Here is a 22,883-nt window from a genome sequence, read left to right on the forward strand (position 1 = left end):
GAGACAACAGAGGAGCTGATATTCTTGAAAGCAAACATCATCTCATAAACAAGAATTCCTCTTCCAGTTTGCCTTTCCCAGAGACAAGCTTACTATGTCACTCTTTCAATTGGCCATCTCCTGCCCATTGTATCTGACTCAGGAATGTGATCTCAATATCAAGCTATGACAGCAGAGCATTATCTAGATCTGTCACTGTTGACTAACTCCATGAGGGTCCTGATATTCCAGATGCCAAAGTTTGTAGGTTTTTTGCTACTAATTTATTTAAATGAGGGACAGCCATAATTCATCAGCTATAGCATGGAATTGAGAAAGTGGCCCTGATGTCATGGCAGGCAGGTAATGAGTGGAGACTTCATCAACACACATGCCTGTGTACAAATGGGAAAAAGGTGTTTGAAGATTGAGACATCAAACCTGCTGCAAATGTTTGTGTCCTTTGGAACAGCAATGATCATTATTCAAAGGAAAAATAACTGCAAAATTCTCCAATTCCACTGGTAGTTATAGCAAACCAACATCCACATCCCAAGCAATGAGACCCAATTGCTCTCAACTGATTCCAAGAGGCAGGCAACATCATCCAGATGGTCTACAACAATCTCCCAAAATAGGTAATCTATTCAAGTTCCAGCAAATCCAGAGATTATGCAGAGACAGAGAGCCTCGTGGAAATTTGTTGCATCACAGTAAAATTATGAGAATTGCTGCTCAAAACCGGGGAGCAAGTTGCATCCTTGTTACACTGCGAAGGCTCGGCAGAAATAGTGAAGGGAGTGCACCCCTCCCCTATCTCGCTCCCCTGCCAAGACCCTCTTGCTCCATCCCTGATCCTACACTAGCTCCATCAGGCATTGAACTACAATGTAAGCAAGTCATCATTGAACCCAAGTAACTGTCTAAGAATGAAAACATGGTTTTTAATATTAAAATCACGGAATTGCTAGAGCAGAAGACGTGGGATGGTGAGTAAATGGGGCTAGTTGCATGAAAAACCATTGGACGAGGCAGAAGCAGTGGACCACCCAGCTTCTCTGGCCTGCTGCTATTGTGAGAGATGAGTAAAACTAATATGAAAATATGAGAGATGAAGAAAGCTAGTATATAGATGTGTAATGAAGCCAGTAGAATAGGATAAGGGTAGATAATAGAATGTAGGAAGTTAAAGTTAGTCTGAATAAGATAAGGGTCTTCTAGCCTTAGAGAGAGTCAGCAAATTCTGCATATGTAATTAGTAAGCAGACAGAATTAGCAAGTTCATAAGAGTTAAGTAAGCCCTGAGGGTTGGGAAGGTGTGAATAAGGACAAAGGCAGGTTTGTGAATAAGGACAATAGACAATGACATGATGGGACAGACAGGATACCCCCTGGTTCTCCAAGTTCACAGAAACAGCACGTAGGCAGACAGGATTGCCTAATGCCAAACTTATCCAGGAGGCAGAAGAATGTAAGGGGGAGGGTACTTCTATACTGAAATAAACTGTATAAAAGTTGGGTGAGCCCCAGTGTGTGTGTGGGTAAGGGGAAGCACCCAACTTTGCATTGTTGTATAATAAATGTTCTCAATTTTTGTCTGGAGCAATTTCTATGAAGGTACTTCTGTTTCTCACACTACCATCAGGCATTTCCCATCACCTCTTCATCAATTGCTCTTAAAAGTATTCACGACTGCTTCCACCATCCTTTAATCACAGGCCTCTGGATGAAACATATTAATCTCATCTCTTAAATGGGTGATCACTCACTTTTAAATATTGATCGTTTCACACTTTAAGACTTCTTGGCTTTATGAATTCTTGTCGCTACCTGCTTCCACACCCAGGTTTCCTTATCTCAGATTGGGTTTCGGACCTCGTTCATTAGACGTCGGGGTGCAGGGCCCGTCTGGGGATTGAAGTGTGCCAGAGACATCAGTGGGACTGGCTGGGGGAGGCATTTCTGAGTGGATCTGGTGAGGGCAATCCCCGCATCACTTACCCGGGAAGCTCATCAACTCAGCAGCCCGCCCTCGCTGCCGCAGGGCCTCGAGCAGCCGCTTGCACTGGGTGCTCTTTCCCACCCGATCCACTCCTTCCAACACAATCAGGGCTCCTCGTTTGGCCGCCATTTGCTCTTGCAGTGCAGGCGGCGGAGAGTCGAGCTCCCGCTTGGAAAGCTCTCATTGGCCGCTGCTGCCCACGCAGCGTGCCCCGATTGGCTGTCATCTGCACACCGGGCGCCGATTGGCTGATGGGAAAGCTGGGCGCTGGGGAGATGAGTGAGCGTCGCAGTCGATCGGCGGTGAGCTTCACTGAAGTTGTACAGTTCACACTGAGAAAAGATCACCCCAGAAGCTGGTGGAATTGCTCTGATATGCAACGCGGCTTTGGGCGATGTCAAGAGTTGAAGTAAAACAGAAAGCTGGAGCAACTCAGCAGGTCAAACATTATGTAGCAAACAGAACCGACGTTTCAGGCTCGAGCCCTTCATCAAGGTTGGGTCTTGGCCAAATGATGCCCCTTTCACACTGCCCACCCTCCTTGGAAGCCGGGAAACTTCGTGGGCGTGCTGCACTCGGGAGCCTTTCCCACTGCACCATAATTTACCTGGTTAATCGACAACCCGGCATTTTAAGGAGGGTCCCTTCTCCAGCGGTGACAATGCGAGATCAAGTTGTGCTTTCACACCGCCAGAAGGCGATTAGTGAGCTATCTCGACCGGGCTCTGACACTTGTCCCCAGCCAAGTGTCAGAGCCGGGATGAATTGAACTCGCCCTGCCAGGTTGGGGGTGTTTCCCACCGCACTATTACCAGGAATGGACCTGCTACTGGTTAGCCCACGCGGAATGGGCAGCGTGAAGGCGGCTGGTTGCAGTAAACAGAAGATGGTGAATCATTTTGGGTCGTTCCCGCACAGTCAGTGGTAAAAGTCATGGGGCAAAATGCCTCATTTCCAGTGCTTTCAGGAAGCCAAGCTATTGTGTGGTTATCAGGAGACTCCTAGTGAGCTTCCTCAAACATCATCTGGATCTCAATGCTGCTACTTTGTTAGCCTCAAGGTGGCTGCAGTGTAGTTTGAATTGAATATTGTCACGTTGCCACGGAGAGCAAGACGCAGTGGAAAAAGTTTATTTTGAGCCCTCTCCAGCAAGTCAATCGACACTGAAGTACAGCAGCTTGTGCAATATTAAAACAAACTACAGGGTGTAGTCCATAGTAAGTCAAAGAGCTGTTAAACTAATTATTGTTAAACAAGTATCTTATGTGTTTGTGGGGCTGCAGCAAGAATTTAAATGATTCTATACACTGGACTTGAGAATAAAAGAATGTATATTGAAAGGCAAATTCATACCAAGCGCTATGCAATATGCTGTCTGAGATCATTCGTGGAAAGTAGGTGAAAAAAACATTAAATTCATGCTGATGCATTGTAAATATTGGATGCAAATGGAATTATATCCCTTGTACAGAGAGGAGCAACATACGAAGGTACTGTTTTGTATATGAAAATATATGAATAAAGTACATTTTTGAAAAAAATATTGTTGCAAGGTGGGAAGACCACCAGAGTCATTTGGTGCTCATTGAACCAACCCACTTGCCAATCCAGCATGTGATTTCCAGGGCCTCACCATGCCACTGGCAGATTAGCCTTCTGGACTTTCTGTTGGTGGGGGATGACTGGTGCAGTAATCCAGGATCTACAGATTCCTCGCCACTATGATCACTGAGGTGCAGGAGGTGCTTGGCTGAGTGAGACATAAAGAGCGGTCCCAGGTGATTGATGACCTGGGAGGGATGGTAAGAGGGGGAAAATGTTCTTAAAATTTTACTTTATTTCCAATATTCACCAGAGGAATGGACATTTTGGGCCAGCAAACAGCCAAGAGCAGGAAAACAAACCTTGACCTCCTCTCTTCCCTCTCTTCTACCTGTCTGCCATCAATTTTTGATGTCCTGTAATCTGTTACAAGTGGGAATCAAAGCTTGCCGATAATCGGCTCCGTACAGGCTTTAAACAGCCTGTTAATGGAGACAACGGTGATTTTATTTCAAAATACTGCAACTGTGGGATCTGCATCCAGGCAGCAGCCATGACAGGTTACAAACTCCAGGGAAGCAGAGGCCTGGCGTAAAGCACAAGAAAACAGGGAGACCACTCCCTGTTTGAGAAGGAGAAGCAGAGGAGTCAACCCACTGGGCGGTGACCATGGCGGCAGACCAGTGAGGGGCTCTGAGGCTGAAAAGCACGCAGGTAGCAGGGATGTTGATGACTAGAGATGAAGAACTCATGCAGGCTGTGGGCTGCTGATGACTGCAGTCGAGGCATTAATACCAGGCTACAGACTGCTGGAGACTGGCTGAAGGGATACCAGGTATTGGAACTGGGATTCAAGAGGGTGTTGAAGGATTCCAGATCATGTCGGGGGTTCGGATCTGAAGCTCCAGCTGCTGATGGAGTCTGTGTGGCTGCAACAGTGCTGGTTGCAAATCCAAGGACTCTGTTTTTTATTACATGACAATAAATTGAACCCTGAATCTTGTGATGGGGAACTATATAATACTCGGGCAGCACAGTTGGCATAGCGGTTAGCGCAATGCCTTTATAGTGCCAGTGATCGGGACCGGGGTTCAAACCCCACACTGTGTTTAAGGAGCTTATATGTTCTCTGTGTATCTGCGTGGGTTTTCCTCAGGGACTCTGGTTGCCTCCCACTATTCAAAACGTATCAGGTGTAGGTTATTCGGGTGTAAATTGAGTGGCGCAGACTCATGGGCCAAAATGGTCTGTTACTATGCTGTATGTGTAAATTTAAAATTTCAAGAATTGGTGCACAACTAAAAATTATTTTCTGGTGCCTTTTTTATGGCATTTATAAGCCAATCACTCCATGAGGCAAAATAGGAACTACTTTCAATTTGATTTTCAACTGGTGATTACGTTTACCTCAACAGAGGCTTCCAGAGGGGCATGGCTATTCTGAATGGCTGAGCGGATGTGTTTTTCCAAGCTCTCCAAGAAAAAGTGCTAAAAGACGACCAAAAAGTGTTTTCTAATAGAATTTTTGCTTGAAAAAGTGTGTATACAACATTTAAATAAGAAGTGTTGAAGATGACTGGAAGATCACACGGAAAAAGCCAAGACCAATGACAAAAGAAGCTCCAGCTTTACCAGCTACCTCAACAGACAGTGCAGGGGGAAGCTGCCTCTACTTCTCAACAAACGCGAGAGATGGAAACGCTTTTGCAAGAATTTGAAGGACTGGAACAATGTTTCACAGGTGTGGAAAAGAGCTCACTACTTCAATGAAAGATATGGGTGAAGCAATAAACGATATATCTGAAAGAATGGATGGCACTGAGAGAGATCTCTGTAAACATGATAAACAGATTGAAGACCTGGAAAAACAAACCAAACAATGGGCAATAGACAAGCAACTTCTTTTAGATAAAATTGATCACATGGAAAATTTCACTTGGAGAAACAATATGAGAATTGTTGGCCTGAGAGAAGGTGTAGAAGGTAGAGATGCTGTGAAATTTTTTGTGACTTTGATTCCTCAAGTCTTTCATACTAATGAACTTGACAATTGTGTCTACATTGACACATGCTCACCAAAAATTTGGACTGAGGAGAATGGATGAAACCCACCCTTGACCCGTTCTGGTAAGGCTACTAAGCTTCATAGACAGAGACAATCTTGAGAGTTGCATCTGAACATCCATGAAAGTGGGAACATCCAAAAAAGTGGGACAATAAAGAGATCACGTTTTTTGAGGTCTTCAGTAAAGGGGTAATCCAAAAGAGGAGAGAGTTTGACGTCAAGAGGCAACTCTGAAAAGAACTTCAATATGTGATGTTGTACCCAGCAACTTTGAGAGTGGAAATCTCAGAAGGCAATAGAAGATTCTTTAAAACAAAAGGTGGAAGACTTCATTCGACAATTATGAAGAAGATGAAGAGAAAAGAAAGTAGGCACAAGAAAAGTTGACTGTGGAAAAACTAATGTAAATGAGATATTTTATGGACATCGCTAAGTTTTAATTTTTGTGAAGGTCATCTTAATTGTATTAAGAAATGTCAAAGTTTCATTCTATCTACAGCTCTTGGAGAGCTTGGAAAGTGGAAAGAAGATATTGAAGGTAACAGCATGGTTCAAACTCTGGCTTAAGGGGGGGGGGGGTTATGGTGGTTTAGGGTGGGGTTCTTTTTCTTCATCCCTGGAGGTTTCAGTGGGGTTTTTTTTCGCAGGTCTCAGGGACTTACTGTCTACGTCACCATTGGAGTGGAGGTTGCACAATTTTTAATGAGAAAGTACAAATCATGAAACTGCTGACATATTTATTTGCATAGAATTTACAAAATGCTACTGTGGATAAGACATTGAAATTTATAAGTTTTAATGTTAATGGTTTGAACAGATCGGTCAAGAGGAAAGGCCTACTTAAATATTTTTAAAAGCTGAAAGCTGATGTGGTATTTCTCCAAGAAACACATCTCACAAAAGTAGAACATGATAAACTAAAATGATTATGGGTGGGACAGGTCTTTTCTTCATCATTTAATTCAAAAGCAGGGGGAGTACCAATTTTAATCAATAAAAATGTTCCGATTGTTGTAGAAGACATTTTAAAAGATCAAGCGGGCCGATAAATGGCAAATTTTATTCAGAATCATGGATGTTGAAGAATATTTAAGCTCCAATTACAACGACAAGGCCGTTATGAAGGATGTGTTTTAAAAACAGCAGAGGGAAGGCAAAATATACTGTTCGGAGGGGCCTTTAATACTTAATAAGTCAGCAAGAATAGTAACAAGAGCTAAGGTGGCTAAGCTAACTCTTTCATATATGAAAGATTTAAATTGGATGGATGTATGGAGGTAAAACAATCCCAAGGAAAGAGACTACTTGTTTTATTCTAAAATGCAAGATTCATATACAAGAATAGACTTGTTTTTGCTATTGTTGAATCTGAAGGATAGAGTAGAAAAAATGGAATGCCTATCCAGATTACATTTGGATCATTCACCACTAACCTTAAAAATACAAGTACTGGAAAAACAAGAAAGTATGAATAGGTGGCAATTCAATACGCTATTGTTAAAAAGGGAGGATTTTAAACAATTTATAAGACAACAGATTGAAATTTTTTGTGAAACAAATGTAGGATCAACTGACAATAGCTTTTTGATATAGGATACTTTAAAGGCGTGCCTACGAGGACAAATCATTTCATTCAGAAAAAATATTAAAAGATTAATGCTGAAGTGAATAAATTGGAGAAAGAAATAGGAGAATTAGAAAAAGAATATCAAAAGGGGAACAAGACAAATATAGAACATATCCTCCATTACCCGGACATCTGCCCTGGCCCCCTCCGACCCCACGCGCAACAAGGACAGGATTCTCTTGTCCTCACTTACCTCCCCACCAGCCTCTGCATCCAACATATCCACCTCCACCATCTACTATGTAATCCCACTGCTAGACATGTATTCCCCTCCCTGCATAACTGTCTTGTCCACTCCTCCATCCTCAACAATCGTCCCCTTGGGACTTCTCCTGTGACCGCAGGAGATGCTCCAGTTGCGCCCACATCACCTCCCTCAACTCCATTCAGGGACCCAAACAGTCCTTCCAAGTGAAACAACATTTCACTTATGAATCTGCAGGGTTCATCTACTGCATCCAATTCTCCTGCTGTTGTTTCCTCTACATTGGACAGACTGGATGCAGACTGGGAGATCGCTTTGTTGAGCACCTTGACTCTGTCCACCACAATACCATGGATCTTCCAGTGGCCACCCATTTCAATTCCCCATCCCATTCCCCTGCCGACATATCTGTCCCATGTTCTCATATACTACCAGATTGAAACCACCTGTAAATTGGAGGAACAACACCTCATCTTCTGGTTGGGCACACTCCAACTGGATGGCATTAATATCAACTTCTCTGGCTTTCGTTAACCACCCACCTCCCCCCCATTCCCTGTTTCCTCATCATCTCTCTATTCCCTGTTCCTTTCACACAGACATGATAAATTCTAGCTAGCCCCTTATCAAACATCATTAATTGAATGCTGAGACTTTCTGATATATCCTGCTTCTGATTTTTCCTTGAAGGAAAGCCCGAAATGTCAGCAATATAGATACTGAAATGACCGGCTGAATTCCTCCAGCATTTTGGTATTTTTCTTTCAATCACAATGTCTTCAGCATATCGTGTTTTACTCTAGATTCAGGAACTAATCATTGAATTTGAGAAGAACGGTGGAGACCTACATCAACAGGCACTTTTGAATGCAACCTGTCGCGATGCATCACCGCGTGGTACAGGAACTGCTCCACTCAAGACTGCAAGAAATTGCAGAAAGTTGTGAACACAGCTCAGACTATCATATAAGCACCACCTGCCCACCACCACCCCACCTCAACTACTCCAATCTAAACCCCAATGTCATAAGCAGTCAACATATTAAAAGACTCATCCCAACCGTTTTCACCCTCATTCCATCGGGAAGAAGGATTTACAAGAGTGAGATCATGCACCACTGGATTCAAGGACAGATTCTTTCTCATCATTATCAGATTCCTGAATGAACCTCACACAAGTAAAATAATTTTCCCTTTGCTCTGATCTCTTTTTGTAAATCTGCACTTTACTGTGTATTAACTGTTGTACTATGTTCTGGTTGACATGCTGGACTGCTTGCAAAATAAATTCTCACTTTACCTTGGTACATTCGACAAAAAACTTGAACTTGGGGGAGGGGGGGAGTCACATGATGGAATAGTGGCCGGTCGGGAAAACCAGCCCTCTCCAGAAAAAAAGGAAAAAAGTGAGGAAAAGACAAAGCACAACAAAAATAAAACATAAGAAATAGAAGATAAAGTTACAGAGAAGAGAAAGAAAATGGCACCCAAGAAGGAGAAAGTAAAAACAACCAAAAAAAAGAAAAGTCACCAGAGAAGAAAGAAGAAGGCCTTACCTGCATGAAGGAACAGGGAGCTGTGGTGGCGAGGAGCGCCCAATCCCCGAGGTTGGTGCCTGCCCTGCGGAGTCGTGACCACCCAACCGGTGGACTTCAAAAATGGCTCTCGGAGCCAAACAAAAGTGCACTGCGCATAATCAAAGGAAAAAGAGGACACCGATGGGAGGGGGACTCAGCAGAGGAGCGGGCAGCCACAGCGCAAACAGCTGAGGGATGCCTGGCAACAGGGAGCTCAGCTGGAGGATGAGGAAGGCGATAAGGGAGGGAGCGAGGAAACAGACGAAGGGGTGACTGACAAGAGGATCAATGGCAGGAGGCCCGACAGACGAGCAGCCCAGGAGGGGAGGACCAACAGCAAGAGGCCCAGCAAGAGGAGGCCTGATAAAGAGATATAAGCAGCTCATCAGGAAAAACAGAAGAGACATAGACACAAAGAAGAGAAGAAGACACAAACACAGGTAAAGACACAGAAGAGAAAGAAGAAGACCAAGATCTTCACAGAGAAATAGAAGGGAAAACTGATGGATAGAATATAGATAAAGTCTTTTTTGAAGAACAAATGAGATCACGAAAAGAATGGTTATCATTAGAATTTAGTGCAATTGAAAGGAAAATGAAAAGAGTAGAAGATAAAATGCAAAGTTTAGAATTGGTCATGACAGAAATAGGGAAAAGAGTAGAGAATGTGGAAGAGCAGGAAACGGTTGTAGAAATGGAAGTCAATGACAAGAGAAAAATTGGAAGAAAATGACAAAAAAATTAAAGAGCCACAAGAGTTGTTATCTCAGAAAATTGATATGTTGGAAAATTATAGTAGATGAAACAACATAAAAAATAGTGGGCCTGAAGGAGGGTGAAGAAGGCACAGACAGGAAGGAATTTATAAAAGGATGGATCCCGAAGGTCCTGGGAATGACAGAAATGCAGGAAGAAATGGAATAAGAAAGGGCACACAGAGCACTAGCTCCTAAACAGCAGACGCATCAAAAACCAAGATCCATCTTAGTAAAATTTTTGATATACGACAAGAGAAATTATATTGCAGCGGACAAGGAATAAAGTTAGAGAAAATAATAAGCCATTGGAATACAAGGGTCAAAAAATATTTTTTTACCCAGACATAAGTTTTGAACTCTTAAAGAGGAGGAAGGAATTTAATACAGCAAAAACGATTTTATGGAAAAAAGGTTATAAATTCATGTTAAGACATCCAGCCATGCTTAAAATATTTATACCCGGGAAGCAAAACAGACTGTTCTCGGATTCAGACGAAGCACAAGAATTCGCAGAACATTTACAGGACAGATGAAGAGATGTAACAAGAAAGAAGAACGGCGATTAAAGTATATATAAAGATGTAAAAACAATGTATATGTAAAGAACTAAAGAGGGAATAAAGAGGGAAAAGGGAAGGGAAGAAAGGAAGTAAGGGGTAAAAAGAAAGGGAGAGCTTTGTTATATGTGTAAAAAAAAAAGAGTGTTTTCTGGGGGGGCTGGGGGAGAGGGAATAACCGTCACTACAAAGTCAGTTGATGCTTGCGAGCAAGATCACAATACAAATGGAAAGGGGAACTATGGTTGCCCGGCAAGGGATAAGGGACAACTCAGAGAGGGGGGGTGGGGGGAAGCATTTGAGGTTAAGGTATTATTGGGTGTGGAAATTTTTGGAGTATTTAATGTTTTAAATGTGTTGTCATTCATTGAGTTTAATAAGGGAAAACTAAGAGATGAAAATGGGGAAAAGGGGGATGGAGGTGGAAAAGAGGTGTAAGCAAGATACAAGATGGCCACGTTGAACGATATGACTATGAACATTAATGGAATACATAACCAAATTAAAAGGAAGAGGCTACTAAATTTATTGAAGAAGGAAAAAATAGATACAGCATTTGTGCAGGAAACGCATCTAACTGAAGTGGAATATAACAAATTTAAAACAGACTGGGTAGGATACGTAGCGGCAGCATCATGTAATTCAAAATCTAGAGGTGTAGCCATATTAGTTAACAAAAAAGTAGTAATTAAAATAGAGGAGGAAATAATAGATCCAGCAGGGTGGTATGTAATGATAAAGTGTCAGATATACTCAGAATTATGGAATTTGCTCAATATATATGCACCTAACGAGGAGGATCAAAAGTTTATGCAGGATATTGTTTTGAAGATTGCAGACACACAAAGAAATATATTGATAGGAGGGGATTTCAACCTTAATTTGGATCCAATGTTGGATAAAACTGGACAAAAGACAAGCAAAAAGAATAAAGTAGTCAAATATATGATTAAATCGATGCAGGAAATGAAACTTATGGATATATGGAGGAGGCAACACCCAAGAGAGAAGGAATATTCATATATTTTGAGTAGGTATAAAACATACTCAAGATTGACATGTTTTTGTTGTCAGCCCATATTCAAGGGAGAGTTAGGAAAACTGAGTATAAAGCTAGACTACTATCAGATCATTCACCCTGTTATTAGCAATAGAACTGGAGGACATCCCACCAAGAATATATACATGGAAGTTAAACTCCGTATTACTTAAAAGGCAGGAATTTAGAGAGTTAATTGAATGCCAAATTAAAACTTATTTTGAAATAAATACAGAATCAGTGAAAGACAAATTTATATTATGGGATGCAATGAAAGCCTTCATTAGAGGGCAGATAATAAGTTATGTAACTAAGATGAAAAAAGACTATAATCGAGAAATAGAGCAGTTGGAAAGGGAGATAATAAGTACAGAAAGGAACTAGTAAAAAGGGATGATATAACGAAAAAGAGAGAATTGGTGTACAAAAAAATAAAATACGAAATATTACAAACTTACAAGGAGGAGAAGAACATAATGGAAATAAAGCAAAAGTATTACAAACTGGGAGAAAAAACACAAAATATTAGCCTGGCAACTTAAAACGGAACAAGCTAAAAGAACTGTATTGGCTTGATAGTAAAAGGGACAAACAAATTACATATAACCCAATAGAGATTAATGAAAACTTTAAGAAATTTTATGAACAATTATACCAATCTGAGAACAAGGGGAAAGATGATAAAATAGAAGAGTTTTTAGTGAAAATTGATCTGCCGAAATTGCAAGAAGTGGAACAAAACAAACTAATAAAACCATTTGAAATAGAGGAAGTACAAGATATATTAAAAAAGCTGCCGAACAATAAAACACCAGGAGAGGATGGATTCCCAATGGAATTCTATAAAATATTTAAAGAGTTATTAATTCCTCTTCTCCTGGAAGTAATGAACCAGATAGAAGAAACACAAAACTTGCCAGATTCATGTAAGACAGCAATAATTACAGTAATACCAAAGATGGGGAAGGATCCATTAACACAAGCATCATATAGACCAATATCTTGACTTAACTCAGATTATAAGATAATAGCAAAATTATTAGCAAACAGATTGTGTACCAAAAAAAGAAAAACAAGATCAAACTGGATTTATTAAGAAAAGACTAACAGCGGATCATGTCTGTAAACTTATTAATCTAATTCATGCAGTTCAAGGAAATAAGAAACCAACAGTGGATGTTGCTTTAGATGCAGAAAAAGCCTTTGACAGAGTAGAGTGTAACTATTTATTTAAATATTACAGAAGTTCAATCTACCAGAAAAATATATAAATTGGATTAAAGCATTGTATAATGGGATGTTGGGGAAGGTAACAGTAAATGGATATGTATCAAATCAATTTAAATTAAGTAGGTCAGCTAAACAGGGATATCCATTATCCCCCTCATTATTCGCCTCAGTAATAGAACCTTTGGCAGAACTGATAAGAATAGAAAATAAAATGGATAAAAATAAAGAAGGAGTATAAAATCAGCTTATTTGCAGATGACATCATAATATACCTAACAGAACCAGAGATATCAATAAAAGAACTACATAAGAAATTGAAAGAATGTGGAGAAATATCAGGGTACGAGATCAATGCAAAGAAAAGTGAAGTGATGCCAATGAGTAATGTGGATTATACAGAATTTTAAAAAGAATCACCATTTAAATGGCAAGCAAAAGCAATCCGATACCTAGGGATCAGGCTAGATAATAACTTAAGCCAGTTGTACAAACTAAATTATCACTAATAAAGAAATTACAGGAAGACTTAGAACATTGGAAAGAATTACCGCTAACATTGATAGGGAGGGTAAACTATATGAAAATGAATGTGTTCCCAAGGATACAATATTTATTTCAAATGTTACCAATTCCCTTAACAGAATTTTTTTTAATGAACTAAAGAGAACTAATAAGGAAATTCTTGTGGAAAGGGACAAAAGTGAGGGCAGCGTTAAATTAACAGAGAGGTATAACTAAGGTGGTTTGCAGTTAACAAACTTTAGAAATTATTATAGAGCCTCACAATTAAGGTATTTATCATATTTTTACCAGACAAGGGAAAAACCAGACTGGACTAAGATAGAACTAGATAAAATAGGGGAATAGGGGAAAAGGTATGGAACATATACTTTATAAGTGGGATGAAAAGCTGGTGCAATATAAAAGCTCACCAGTATTGCATCATTTACTTAATACATGGAAGAAGATCCACTTAGAAAGGAAAAAAATGAATTACCAAATACCAAAATTATTATTGATGCAAAATCCATTAATCCCTTTTACAATAGATAACCTTTCCTTTAGAGAATGGGAGAGAAAAAAAAAATCAAAAGAATACAAAATTGTTTTTTAGGAAATAATTTATTAACATTTGAACAGTTGAAGTACAAATATGGAATAACTCATGGTACAATTTTGCATATAATCAACTGAAAACTTATTTAATGGATAAATTGGGAAACAGGTTGAGATTACCTAAAGGAAGCAGCTTTGAATATGTGATTACAGACACAATGATAATTAAAAGATTTATAACCATCATGTACATTAAGCTACAAGATAAGGAAAATGTTGAAATAAACTATAAACCTAAAAAGTGGGAAAAGGATTTAAAGATAAAGAATGAAGCATGGAAAAAGTTATGTTCTGGAACTATGAAGAATACAATCAACACAAGGTTACGCATGATACAGTATAATTGGTTACACAGGGTATATATCACTCCTCAAAAATTAAAAGAATGGGATTCAACATTATCAGACAGATGTTTTCGCTGTAAGAAGGAAATGGGAACAACAGTACAAGCAATTTGGGCATGTACGAAAGTGAATACATTTTGGGAAGAACTAAATCAGATATTAAATAAAATCACAAAAAATAACGTACCAAAAAATCCAGAGATCTTTCTTTTAAGTAACATAAGAAGTAAAGAATTAGGCCTCAAATTGGATAAAGCGCAAAAATGATTCATTTTGATAGCCTTAGCAGTAGCAAAAAAATATATAATGTCAACTTGGAAAATGGAAGAGAGCATGAGAATACAGCAATGGTACATGGAAATGAATAAATGTATTCCATTGGAAAAAATAACATATAATTTTTAAAAATAAAGTCACATTGTTTGATCAAATTTGGGAACCATACATGGAACATAACAGAGAGAGCTTGCCTCGGACCTCCATCCTCTAAAATGAAAAGAAGACAAAATTACTATATTCAGTGTGTAACAAATAGATGATGGATTTTTCTTGTTTATTTTCCTTTGTGTGAAGATACTGTTGTATATGTTGAATATTTATGGGTTTTGGAGGGGGGTGGGAAGAGGGGAGGGAGGGAAAGGGAGAAAATGCTACTGTGTATATTTAATGATAAACATTTGTACATATTTTGGTTGATTTGGATCACAGTGTGAAAAATAAAAAAATATTTTAAATAAAACATGGAGGAGAGGGAACTTGACTTGAGAATTTCTGTCTAAGAGGAGGTAAAATTGGATGAGATTACCAAATAAGTCCACGCAGGAAATCTAACATGTCAAGTATAGGTATAGTCAAATCCCTCAGTGAATTCTCATCAATTCCATTTGCCCACTTATTAAGTGGCACATGATGCTGCTAAGCAAGAGCTTATGGAATTACATAAAATAAATTAGAAGATTTGCTGTTTGCCAGGAGGCCCAGAGTGGGGAATAAAAGAGGCCTTAAAACAACCTTTTATGTCTATCTTATATGTCAATGATTTAAGATGACATCATTGATAGCTTTGTGGATAAGTTTGCAGATGATATAAAGGTAGAAGGAAGGGCAGGTAGTGTTGATGGAGCACTTAAGTCTGCAGAAGGACTTAGATTAGGAGATCATGCAAAATTCCTTAAAGGTTAATTTGCGGGTAGAGTAGGTGGTATGGAAAGCAAATACAATGCTAGCATTAATTTTGAGAGGGATAGAATATAAAATCAGAGTTGAAATGTTGAAGAATGATCAGACATTTGTCAGACTGCACTAGAATATTGAGGATTAAAGCACTGTATACTAATCCAAAGGCTAAAGTAGTAACAAACAGACAGATATCTGCTTTGTTTCAATTACAGAGTAGACAAGGATGTTCTTTATCACCAGCCCTATTTGTTTTAGTAATTGCACCACTTGCAGAGATATTTAGACAGGATACAGAAATTAAAAGGTTCAGAGTCGGTCAAGAACATAAAATCAGTTTATTTTCAGACGATATATTGATTTATCTGATTGACCCTGAAACCTCTTTATGACAACTATATTTTAGATTAGAAGAATATGGTCCAAGTTTCAGGATATAAAATAAATTGGGGACAAGAGTGAAACTGTACCATTTGCAAAAGGGGATTATACACATTGTCAAAGAAATACCCAATTTAAATGGCCAAAAATGGGATTACCAGTAAGTATTTAAGGATCCAGATGGATAATAACTTAAAGAATTTATCTCAATTGAACTATTTACCATTGCTTCACAAAGTAAAAGAGTATTTGAAAAAAATGGATGATCTTACCTATAATTCTAGTTGGAAGAGTTAACAATATAAAGATTAATATTTTTCCAAGAATTCAATATCTATTTCAAACATTATCTGTTTTAATACCTCAAAAATTCTTCCAGGAACAATAAATGTGAGAAAAATCTTTTAGAAAGGTAAAATATCACAGGTATCTCTGTAGAAATTTATGTTGAAACATAAAATGGGCTGATTACAACACCCAAATTTTAAGAATTATTTTAGAGTAGCTCAAATGAGATTTATTGCATCTTTCTTTGAAGGACAGAATATACCAGTGTGGATTAAAATAGAACTAGACAAAATTAGTGAGAAAACAGCTGAAGCATTTATTTTATAAATGCAAATCAAAATTAATGACAGGAACAAAAGAAACACCTCTGTTAAAACAACTAATAGATATTTGGGCCAAGATAGATGGGGAAATTGGAACAAAAGGAGTTATATCACCCAAAACCTCTGACTCAAAATACTTTGATACCCTTCCCAAATGATAATCTATTTCTGAAGTTGTGGTTTGACAAAAGAATTTAAAATATTGAAAATTGTTATGAACAAGGTCAATTAATGACTTTTCCACTATTAAGGAATAAACATGGAATAAATAGAAATACTCTCTTTAGCTAAATTTAAATAAAAGGATACTCAAGAGATAAATTAGGATCTGAAAGATTATTACTCCCATGTAGTGACATGGAAACACTTTTTAGATGAGGAAATGTATGAAAATTTACTTCTGCAATGTACCTTTTGTTACAAAGAACAACCCTAAACCTGGGCTTTACAAATCTAAGCAAATATGAGAACAAGATGTGAATATTATAATTGATGATCAAATATAGACAGATTTATGTATAGACTGTATGACTAATACAAATAATGTACGTTATTGATTGGTACAATATCATTTTATCCATTAATTATATATTACGCTGCAAAAGTTACATCAGATTTATCAACCAAGTGTTTTAGATGTGGTGAAAAAGAAAGTACTTCTCTGCACTCTACGTGGCCATGCCCAAAGGTGAGTCTTTTTTTAGATAGAAGGAGGGAAACTTAGAGCAAATTACTGGTATTATATTTCAACAAAATTCTAATTTATTTTTATTAGGGAATATAGAAGGAATGAGACCCAAACTGTCATTAAGTCATAAGAAATTTGTTAAAATTGTGCTGACAGCGGCAAGAAAATGTATTGCAGCTACTTGGAAATCAGATTCACATTTAGGGATAAATAGATTGAATGCAGAAATTCAAAGTTGCATTCCATTAGAAAAAAAATTATATAATTTAAGAAATACAGTATATTCCTGCACATTTGGCACCCATACATGCAAAAGATAGGTGTAAACGTTTAGTGTAACAAGGGGGATGGGGAGGGGGGAGGTTCAAGACCCTGAAAACTATTGGAAAGAAACAAAGTTGAAAATTATTGTCAGACTCCATGCATGAAATCACATAGAACCCTAAGATTCTTTTTCCTATGGGCAGACTGAATTTCTACTCATTGGTAACTGTAAACTGTACCAAAGAAAAAAAATATAGACATACAAAAGAGAGAATTGTAAACAAACTGTGCAATACAGAAAATATTGAGTAATAAATAATGTGCAAAGTAAGAATCTCTAAATTAGTCTCTGATTGAGTTTGATTTTGAACCCCTGGAGAAATTCCACATTCCTCTATTCCATCCTTGACATCTGTTGGCAAAACCATATCTCCAAATTGGAGGTCTTGGGTCACGTGAAATCCACCAGCATTGAGTCCCTGATTGTCAGAGCCCAGATGTGTGGGTGAGACAGTGGGGAATCTCTGCTAAGCTGTCTGTCTTCCCTTCGGCTAGCCTTGCTGTACTAACATTGGCTATGCATTATCTCTATATTAAAGATACTCCCCTTGGGTATAACTGTGTATGCACCCATTGTATTTCATTATTGTACCATTAGTTTCTGCTAATAAAAGCTATGATTATTGTTTGACCATATCATCTTTGTCTCCTTCATCAACTGGTACTTCAAAGACATGTCATCAGAATAGACAACTACAGTCTGTCTTGCCAGCTGCTCTATGGTGAACTGTTGACTGGAAGGAAACCTCGGGGTTATCCATGCAAGTGCTAAAGACGCTGTGAAGGAAACCCTGCGCTACTGTAACATCCAGCCAAGAGGACTAGATGCTGCAGCTGCTGACAGATCCTGTTGGTGAACTCTGTGCTATGAGGCCTTCATTAATTTTGAAGACAGGTATTGGAAAACCATGAACGGTGTCACAAAGCAGCAGCCAGTTATTACAAAAACAGACTTCCAGTGCCCCCATTGTGCTAGGCTCTGTGCTTCCAGATTGGGACTGCAAAGTCACCTTCTTGTCCACAGATGAACCACAGAACAATGTGTCTTCTTCAATCCGAAGGACTTCCAATTTAAAAAAAAGTATAACTTCCAAGTTAACATTAATAACAAGGACAATAATAAGAATAACAAATAACAAGTACAGTTATTCAGATCACAGCCTGGTAAGGGGGCACCAATACCTATAAGTGGAAAGCCTACAAAAGGTAATGGACACAGCCCAGTACATCAGGCAAAATTCAAAAACTCACCCCAGCATTAAGAAAATCTACATGGAACACTGCTGTCGAAGAGCAGCAACAATCAGCAAGGATCCACACCATCCAGCACACGCTCTCTGGAAAGAGGCATAGGTGTCACAAAACTCGCACCACCAGGTTCAGGAACAGCTGCTACCCCTTAAATTGAATTGTAAGATTTTTAGTGAATTTTGGACTATTTATGCCCCAAATGCAGATGATGAAATATTTATTTCAGATGCATTTTTATGTTTGGGTCAGGCTAATGATAATATTTTAGTTGGTGGTGATTTTAATTGTGTTTTGGAACCTTTATTAGATAAATCTCCGAAGAAAGTTAAAAAATCAAAGATGGCAATTCAGGTCCAAGCGTTGATGAAAGATCTTAATTTAGTAGATATTTGGAGATGTCTTAATCCGACAGAGAAAGATTTTTCTTTTTATTCATCTAGACATGAATCATTTTCAAGAATTGACTTCTTTTTAGTATCGCCACATTTACAAGGGAAAATACAACAAGCGGAATATAAAAGTAGGGTGATTTCAGATCATTCTCTGTTATATTTTACATATGAAACTTCCGAGAAAACTCAAATAGCTTATTGTTGGAAATTTAATACAATGTTGTTAAAAAATATGGAATTTATTAATTTTTTGAAAAAACAAATTAATTTTTTTTAAAGAAAATTCTAATTCTGTTCAAAGTAAGTTTGTATTAAGGGATGCTATGAAAGCCTATTTGAGAAGTCAAATAATTAGTTATACTTCTAAAATTAAAAAAATCGATTAAATCAGAGTCTTGAATTAGAGAAACAGATCGATGAATTAGAAAAGGAATTCCAGAAAGATGCCTCAGAAGATCAGAAAATAGAATTATCTAGGCTGAAATTGGAATATAATACTTTGCAATCTTATCAATTTGAATGTGTGATTAATAGGACTAAACAATGGTATTACAAATGGGGAGAGAAAGCACATAAGGTATTTTTAGTGGCAATTAAAGAAAGAACAGATATCAAGGACTATTAATGCTGTTAGATGGAATTCTCTTATTACTTATAAACTTCGTGAATTTTATTCATTTTATAAAAAGTTAGATACATCTGAAGGAAAACAAGAAACTGGATCGATTGATCTTTTTTTTTATCACAGTTGAATTTACCGATATTAGAGGATAGAGATATACAGGAGTTAGAAGAACCATTTACTGATTCGGAAATTAAAATGGCTATGTTGGAAATTCTGAACGGTAAATCGCCTGGTGATGATGGATTTTCGGTTGAATTTTATAAAAATTTTTTATGATGATTTATCTAGAGTGTTTGGGGATGTATTACGTCAAGTTGGAGAACATTATTAGTTACCTGAGTCTTGTTCTAGCGCTTTAATTACAGTAATTCCTAAAAAAAAAGAGATCCTTTCAAAGTATCTTCATATAGACCAATTTCATTGTTAAATGTAGATTATAAAATAATAGCTAAAATATTAGTGAATAGATTGGCTAAATTTTTACCAAAGTTGATTCATATTGATCAAACAGGTTTTATAAAGAATAGACATGCTTCAGATAACATTTTGCGCGTGATTAGTTTGATTAATAGATTTCAACAATCTTTAGATCACCCGATGGTGATATCCTTAGATGCAGAAAAAGCATTTGATGGAGTTGAATGGAATTTTTTGTTTAAAGTTTTGGAGAAATTTAAGTTTGGTCCTTTCTTTATTGGTTGGATTAAGGCTCTATATAGTAAACTGGTAGCTAGAGTATTGATGAATGGTTTGATTTTGGAACCTTTTAAATTGACTTGATCAACTCGTCAAGGTTGTCCTTTATCACCAGCTTTGTTTGCGTTAGTGATTGAACCTTTAGCACAGTTGATAAGACAAAATACACAAATACAAGGTATGAAAGTTTTAGATGAGGAGTATAAAATTAATATATTTGCTGATGATGTTTTGGTGTATTTAATAAACCCAGCTCAGTCACTTTTGCATTTGAAGGAATGTTTAATACAATATGGATGTCTTTCTGGATATAAAGTTAATTGGAATAAAAGTGAAATATTACCAGTAAGTGAAGGAGATTATTCAGTTTATAAGAATATTATTAATTTGAAGTGGACTGATCGAATTAAATATCTGGGTATAATTTTTTATGTTAATTATCAATCTTTATATAAATTAAATTATGCTCCGTTAATGAAAAAAATTAAAACTGATTTGATTAAATGGAAAGATTTACCTATTAATTTAATGGGAAGGATAAATACAATTAAGATGAATATCTTTCCATGTATACAATATTTGTTTCAATTTATTCTGTATTTACTTGATAAAATTTCTTTTCGAGATTTGAATAAAATGGTTAGGGAGTTTTTATGGAGGGGTAAATTTTCGAGAGTAGCTTTGAATAAATTAACTTGGAAATATGAGTTAGGGGGACTACGTTTACCACATTTTCAAAATTTTATGATGCAGCCCAACTTAAATTTATTAGTTCATTGATGGATTTGGTACGGCCTCCTCGTTGGGCTAAAATTGAGATGGCAAGTATTTCTGAATTTGAAATACATCAATTTTTGTTTAGGTGGAATATAAATTTGTTACAACAATGTAATGTGCCTATACTAAAACATTTAATGAAGTTATGGATAAAGAAAAATAAAATGATAGGCTCTAGGGATAAATTATTGGCTTTGACTCCGTTGTATAATAATCAACATTTCTTTTTCAATATATAATCAAAGTTTATTGTATTGGAGATTTAAAGGTGTGAAAAATTTGGGAGATTGTTTTAAAGAGGGTAAGTTTTTATCTTTTAATCAGATGAGGGGGGCATGGCAAGATGGCGTAAAGGAACAGACGTGCCTTCCAGTCCTCTCCTGACTCTAACTTATTGTTTTGTCTTTAAGTGCCCGTTAAAACTTTTTTAAAAAGTTTATAAATAGTATGAGATGTTGAATTAATACCGAATGGTACATTTGTTAAAAAAAAGTAAAAGGAAACATTAACAGATTGTTAACAAATTATATTTTTCGAAATTATCTGAGCCTGCTTGTTTACAAAAAGCCACGACTCAGCGTGAAATGGATCCAGGAAAACAAGCGAAGAATTCGGCCTTGGAGCTCCGTTCTGATTCCGTCTTTCTGAAGGTTGTTTTCAGCTGCCTTTAGAACAAAGGGCTGGCCGGATGCCAGTATTTCAAACAACGTCTACTGAGACTTTGACTGCTGAATTAGCTGGGGTGCCACCAGTTGGAGAGTTAAAGAGTTGTTATTTGACTGCTATACCATCAGTTATATCAGCTCTTCCAGATACTGATGTAACGAAGCTTTTAAAGGAGGTTTGGATCAAAGATAACCCTGATCATCAGCCTCCTGATACTTCTGGGGGGTCTGTGGCAGGGGCTCTTACATGGAGTCAAACTGCAAGAAAAGCTACTAAATTAAAAGAAGGGATAGAAGGTCCTCTGATTCCACAAGAACAGCAGAATCCCACCATGTCTGGATCTACTGATGTTGATATACTTTTAAAGAGTCTTGAACATAAGATATTTTCTTCAATGATGCATTTAGGTGATTCTATGAATAATCTTACTTCTAAGATTAATGCATTGGTGGATGTCAATACTCAACAGATGGCTGATTATGGAGCTTTTAAAGTTGAAACTATTGAAAGACTTGAGATGTGTGATCAAGGATTATCTGATGTACAAGATCAATTGCAAGATGTGAATAAAACGATTGAAACATTACAGATTCAGAATAAAAATTTAGCAAAAAAGGTTGCTTATTTGGAGAACCAATCCAGACGGAATAATGTGAAAATTGTCGGCTTGCCAGAGGCATAAAAGGGCCAGATCCAAGAAACTTTTTCACTGAATGGATTCCACAAGTGTTGGGACAAGATAAGTTTTCTGAAGGTTTAATATTGGAACGGGCTCATAGAGCTTTGAGAAGGAGACCTTTTTCAGGACAGAATCCAAGACCTGTTCTGGTTCGCTGTTTAAATTACTGTGATAGACTATTTTACGTATGGCTATTAGAAATGCACAGCAAAACAAATCTCCTTTGATGGTTCAGAGTAATCGTGTTTTCTTCTATCCGGATTTGAGTCAGGGAATTATGTTTCAACGACGTGAATTTAATTCTGTGAAAGAATTATTGTGGAAAAAAGGATATAAGGCAACATTTAGATACCCTGCGGTACTGAAGATTTTTCAGGATGGATATCAACCAAAATTCTTTGATAATCCTAAAGAAGCTATGGATTTTGCTCAGTCTTTACCAATTACGCAATTCCAGGAACGTCGTAGTCCTCCACGGTCTCCAAAGAGCTGCGAGAAGGGAATTTGATTTCTGGAAGAAATGGTGGTCGCAATGGCAAAGGAAACTCATTTAATAAATAAGGAACATTTGAAACT

The 22,883-nt window shown here is 37.5% G+C and overlaps 1 protein-coding gene across 2 annotated transcripts in view; it reads right to left on the reverse strand.

Moving 5' to 3' along the window:
* The window catches only part of dtymk (deoxythymidylate kinase (thymidylate kinase)), a 38,981-nt gene extending 36,824 nt beyond the window's left edge, over positions 1–2,157 (reverse strand). For both annotated transcript variants that reach the window (XM_069896441.1, XM_069896440.1), the window contains exon 1: positions 1,981–2,157. In XM_069896441.1, the coding sequence (XP_069752542.1) occupies positions 1,981–2,110 (130 nt within the window). In that variant the 5' untranslated portion in view covers positions 2,111–2,157. The remainder of the gene's footprint in view (positions 1–1,980) is intronic.
* Between the last annotated feature and the right edge of the window lie 20,726 nt (positions 2,158–22,883).

This window comes from Narcine bancroftii, chromosome 9 (genome assembly GCF_036971445.1).
Source record: "Narcine bancroftii isolate sNarBan1 chromosome 9, sNarBan1.hap1, whole genome shotgun sequence".
Lineage (NCBI taxonomy): Eukaryota > Metazoa > Chordata > Chondrichthyes > Torpediniformes > Narcinidae > Narcine > Narcine bancroftii.